This window comes from Ranitomeya variabilis, chromosome 1 (assembly GCF_051348905.1).
Source record: "Ranitomeya variabilis isolate aRanVar5 chromosome 1, aRanVar5.hap1, whole genome shotgun sequence".
Classification (NCBI taxonomy): Eukaryota; Metazoa; Chordata; class Amphibia; order Anura; family Dendrobatidae; genus Ranitomeya; species Ranitomeya variabilis.
Window position 1 is genome coordinate 461,966,309 of NC_135232.1, and position 6,000 is coordinate 461,972,308.

The 6,000-nt window shown below is 46.2% G+C and overlaps 1 protein-coding gene across 1 annotated transcript in view; it reads right to left on the reverse strand.

Moving 5' to 3' along the window:
• Positions 1–5,762, reverse strand: part of TXN (thioredoxin) — a 38,455-nt gene extending 32,693 nt beyond the window's left edge. The window contains exon 1 of the mRNA XM_077250481.1: positions 5,061–5,762. Within this exon, the coding sequence (XP_077106596.1) occupies positions 5,061–5,084 (24 nt within the window). The 5' untranslated portion in view covers positions 5,085–5,762. The remainder of the gene's footprint in view (positions 1–5,060) is intronic.
• Between the last annotated feature and the right edge of the window lie 238 nt (positions 5,763–6,000).

Sequence of the window (6,000 nt, forward strand, 5' to 3'; positions counted from 1 at the left end):
TTACGCACGGACCATGCGTGTGACTTGCGAGAAATACGCACCGGTGTTATAGAGTAAAGCCGGCAATTCAGTGCGGTGTACAGTAAAATGACACTGACAGAAGAGAGTGTGTATATATATATTTTTTTTTTTCCTCATAGCGCTAGATATCATAAAAGCCGGTAATTCAATTGCGGACTTTTGCCATCTCCTTCCCAAACCCGACATGATATGAGGCATGGTTTACATACAGTAAACCATCTCATATCCCTTTTTTTGGCATATTCCACACTACTGTTAGTAGTGTGTATGTGCAAAATTTGCTGTGTCTAGCTATTAAATTAAAGGGTTAAATCGCGGAAAAAAATTGTCGTGGGCTCCCGCACAATTTTCTCCGCCAGAGTGGTAAAGCCAGTGACTGAGGGCAGATATTAACAGCCTAGAGAGGGTCCATGGATATTGGCCCCCCTGGCTAAAAACATCTGCTCCCAGCCACCCCAGAAAAGGCACATCTGGAAGCAAATATATAGCTGCTGCATGTGACTACTTTTTTGCAGGGAGGGGGGAGATTGGTGCAGACAGGAGAGCCACAATACAGCAACTGGTGTGCGGACTGCAGAACTTGGGCTGGATTTTTTAGACATCACTTTGGAGGTTGACTCCTCTTCATCCATCCAGACTGATGTCTTTCGCAAAACAACATCCGTTAATGCGTTAATACACGCGAAATAAGCACACAGCCAAGCCACCATTAGGGCCGTCCCGGTTGGACAGTTCTTGAGGATGAGGCGGATCTGCTCAACAAATCAAGGTTTGAGACACAGGCTCTGGATTTGAGGCAAAGATTTAAACACAGGGGTTATAGTAAAAGATGTATAAAAAAAACAGATATAACAGAGCCAGATCAGTGACATGAGATTCGCTGATACACGGTAGTGCTAAACGTGAGAAAAAAAAAAATGATGAGATGATCCGTTTTATTTCAGTTTATAATCACGAATGGGAGAGTATGAGGTCAATTCTAACAAAATACTGGCCCGTCCTGAGTGCTGAACCCTCCCTGGGACCTTTTCTTGCAGATTGACCGTTAATGACCCCTCGCAGGTCTAAAAATCTTAAGAGACCTGCTAATATCAAGCCACTATGTGGCACCAAGTATAAATCCATTTGGTATGACAAAATCAACTAAAGGTTCCTTTAAATGTGGCCACTGTGTGGCCTGTGCCAACATCTTAGGCACGACGTCCTTTCGCTCAGCCGATGGCAAAAAAGAATATGAGATAAGAGAATATATCTCTTGTAACACCAATAACGTACCGTAATTTATTATGCTACTTGTGGGTGTTCTCTTATTTATGTGGGATTGACATCACGCAAATTGAGAGTTCGTGTAAGGGAACACGTACGGGATATTAATGCAGCAAGAACGACGGATGATGTGGCAACACTTAAGACCATCCCAAAACACTTTAGATTGGTCCATAACTGTAATCCAAAAGATTTTATGGTAAGAGGAATTGACGTTGTACATACAGGAATTATGGGGGGGTGATATCAAGAAACTCCTAGCGCAACGAGAGTTAAAATGGATAGTAACTTTGGGAACCATAAAACCAGCGGGGCTTAATGAGTCCCTAAATTTTGGCCCTTTTCTATGATATGAGTAGTTAACAATACTGAAAACCCTTGGAAATCCCTCCTTTTGTATTTTTAAACTGTTTTTGTGTGGTTTTAACTGTTGTATTATGTCATATATAGGTCCTTTTGGATAAAACTCATTTATCGCTATGTTTGGTCCTTCGGACTGGAATTCTCTTTATGGATATATAAAGACCTATGTTATGGACTAACGAGAATATGAAGGCATATCAGACGGTCTGAGGAAAAAAATCGTGATGTTTTGTAGATTTACCATGGACAAGTGTTTAATTATTGTTGTTATTCTTAATCAGGTTACATCGTTCTGTGGGGACATATGGCTGTGTATACTTATGATTTACTTCATGCTGCAGTGCGCATGCGTCGATCGGTCACGGACGCCCACCTCTCCTTGTCCGGCATAGTCCTGTGGCATGCGTGACTGGGACCTTTGGTACCCACTCGCGGCAGGCATCTGGAAGAGTCAGGCGGGGGAGGAGGGGCGTTTCATTTGTGACGATCTGCGCATGTGCCGTTTACATGCAGCAATGTATTTGCCCGGTCATGTGATATACACGTGACCAGTATCCATGAATACTTAAGGTCCTCATAGGGAGCTAAGCCACACTTACCCTTGAAAAAGCAGGGCTGATAAGCGGCAAAACGTGCGTCGGGGGCATCCAGTGAGCAGTGCTGCATGTGGTGAGGATTCATTTTTCTTCCCTCTCTCTCCTATGCCCAATTTATATATTATAGCTAATGGTGCATTTATATGGTGATGTTTACTGCGGGCATCTTTCAATCAATTGGATTGAAGCTAGGACACAGTGTAAGGGTAATCCCTGTTCCTTGCGAGGTGTAGGGAAGTGGGTTTTTTTTTTTCCTTCACCATTTACTAGATATATGAATGAGACAGGTTACAAGATATGCGGTATGCTCTTTTTGTTTTAGGTGTCTTTCAACACATCTGTTTACACTGTTTGTAGGTTTTTACAGTGCCTACAAGTAGTATTCAACCCCCTGCAGATTTAGCAGGTTTAATAAGATGCAAATAAGTTAGAGCCTTCAAACAAGAGCAGGATTTATTAACAGATGCATAAATCTTACAAACCAAAAAGTTTTGTTGCTCAGTTAATTTTTTATAAATTTTAAACATAAGTGTGGGTCAATTATTATTCAACCCCTAGGTTTAATATTTTGTGGAATAACCTTTGTTTGCAATTACAGCTAATAATTGTCTTTTATAAGACCTGATCAGGCCGGCACAGGTCTCTGGAGTTATCTTGGCCCACTCCTCCATGCAGATCTTCTCCAAATTATCTAGGTTCTTTGGGTGTCTCATGTGGACTTTAATCTTGAGCTCCTTCCACAAGTTTTCAATTGGGTTAAGGTCAGGAGACTGACTAGGCCACTGCAACACCTTGATTTTTTGCCTCTTGAACCAGGCCTTGGTTTTCTTGGCTGTGTGCTTTGGGTCGTTGTCTTGTTGGAAGATGAACGTACAGAATGCTGTAGATAAGCCCCTGATGGCAGTGGCCACAGCTTATAGGCGAAAAATGGGTGACAGATTCCCTTTAAAAGATCTATTATTCATGAGGGCCCAGCTCACCTACAACACTCACAGGGCCCTAGGAATTTACTGTGCACACCCAGCCTGTCCACAGCAGATATATAACAGCAGACTCACGCTGATAGTCTCATCACGTGTCAGATTTGCAATATACAAAACAGAAGTGCATGAACTTGAGACCCCCATACACATTAGTCTTTAACCCATCTGCACAAGCGGCCAACAGTCTAAGGCCTTATTCACACATTAGTTTTTCCCATGTGTGCTTGCTATTTAATTCACGGACAGCTCTCGCACCTGTCACAGGGCATTGTGGAGACATGGCAGATATTGAGCTAAGTGTCCATGGGTCAGTGTGTGTGTGTGTGTGTGTGTGTGTGTGTGTGTGTGTGTGTGTGTGTGTGTGTGTGTGTGTGTGTGTGTTCCAACAGCACTCAGATGTAATCTCTCCGCTGTCACGAACCTAGATGTGGAGAAACTTTATTGTAAAGTTAGTGAGAAGCAGATGATCATCTGATCTGACAACTGTTAACAGATCAGTTTTTTTTTGTTTTTAAGCACTGAGCATGCCCAGAATGTTACTGGTGAAAGTAGAAATGGGTCCAGTACAAATATTTTTTAAAAACAAAACCATAATCTTTTTCAAAAGTTAGATTTCTTTAAAAAAAATTATGGAGACTTTGTCCTCTACCTCCATAATTCTGGATCCTTTACAAACAGATCACAAGTGGTCATGTGAACAGAGCCAAATGTGCATGGGGGCCTCAACTCATGATGTAAGGAGGAAGCAGGATCCATCATGTCCGATTTCCAACAGCTCATCCTGCCAGAGACGTCTGGCAGCAGCTCTCTCATACCCAACACAGGAAAGCTCAGCCAAGTGTTCAGGAGTATGGGAGATAGCTGTAGGCAGTATGACTGTTCAGTCCACAGCTATCTAGTGTGTATGGGGGCTTCTACTTTTAGGACGGTTTCACACATCTGTGGTCCAAGGTCTGAGTATGGACTAGTGGTAGGCCTGACCTCAGAGGCGGCTGATTTTAGATCAGGAGACTCATGGCCAGTCCTTGCGCAGAGTAACACTGAAAAGGGCCTCAGCTACATTGAGCAGAGAAAAAAAAAAATGATATATATTTTTTTTCCCTCAAACTCCTTAAAGGGGTTGTTCACTACTTGGCCTCCGATAAATACACATTTTTATATTGCTTTAAAAGACTTGGTCCAGGAAAAACCGAGTAATCAATGCTCCTAAAAATTTGATTAAAAGACAAGAGATCTTACAAAATGAGTGGCTATTCCGATACTTGTATCTCTGATATAACAATCTTCTGATTTTTGAGGAGTCTGTTATGAAGTCTTCTATTCATTTTATAACAAATGACTGATCAGCAGAGGAGGCTCAATCACAGACCATGATGAGCTCTACTTCATGCCTTGTTTCTATGTCACTCAGAGACCCCATTATCCCCCATGGATGGGTGCAGAGGCCATACGTCAGCAGCCCCGTTACTGGCTGGCTGAGATCTGCCTAGTCATCGTGGCTTGCAGGTCCTGCGGGGCAGGTTGTTATCTGACACCATGGAGCATTCCAGCAGAGCAGGCAGGGCGGGCTAGCGTTTGGCCTGTGCTCCTCCTGAGGTGAGGACCCCTACACACACGGGTCAGGGGCTGCGCACACGACACTCTCAGCCCCGCAGCAGGCAGCTCCCGCAGACCTGCCGGGGACAGAACAGGGCACCCCAGACCACCTGACAGCGCACACTATAGTGACGAGGCACTGCACCCACCCCAATAACAGAACGGCAGCCGGCTCCCCACATGACCGCGGTCACATGGCACAACATGCCGGGAAGTGAGCCGCGCTCCAGCTTACCAGACTCTCGATAAATCGGACCATGGTGCCGGTGACAGGATCGGGCGAGCAGAGCAGAGTGATGCGAGCAGGCGGCCGGCAGATGAGTAAATAGCAGGGTGTAGTGGGCGTGGCCAGGGCGGGGTGACGGACAACTTGTGTAACGGGATGGGCGGGGCAGGGCAGTGATGCGGCCGGGCGGGATCCTGCGCGGACACTCAGCACAGGGTGGGCCGAGGATGAGGAACTTTACGGGAAGTGGAACCATTTCTTGCAACGTGTGATGACTGGCAAGAAAACAGGGGGCGGCGCCGTAACGGACTCCTGGGAGGGGAGCTGGCGCGCTGACAGAAAATGGCGGGAAGCGTGCAGGGAGCCGGCTGTCGCCGGACACACGAACAGCTGTTTGGCGGCGCAGTGTCTCCTGGGAGATAACGCTTCCTAGTCCAGTACACGTGACCGGGGGTTTCCCACCCACTCACTTGTAGCAGTGTTCCCGCCTTTTATTGGGCAGTTCCCCCCGTGTAGTCCATAGCTCATTGAGATGGAAACCTCTGAGACTGGCGCAAATTTGGGCTTTAACGCCTTAGGGGTCGTTCACTACTTGGACAGCCCCTTCTCATACCCCCGACTTGGCTCCGAACTAGAAAAGCCCATACTCCGGTGCCAGCGCCATTCCCGCGGTGCCTGCACTCGCTCTCATTCATTCAGTTGGGTTGTGCCATGTGACCCCGGCGCCCAATCAGCAGGGGTGATGCTGGCTCCGCCTCCTGTCAGCTGCTCTCCACCTCATGGGCAGTTTGTGTGAAGGCGGGCCGGTGTCACTCGCGCTGACAAGCGCTGACACTGGGAACAGCCAAACATCAGGGTATGTGCACAAATAGAATTGACCTCTGCGGATTTTTTCGCAGCGGATTTTAGAAATCCGCAGGTAAAAGGCACTGTGTTTTACCTGCAGATT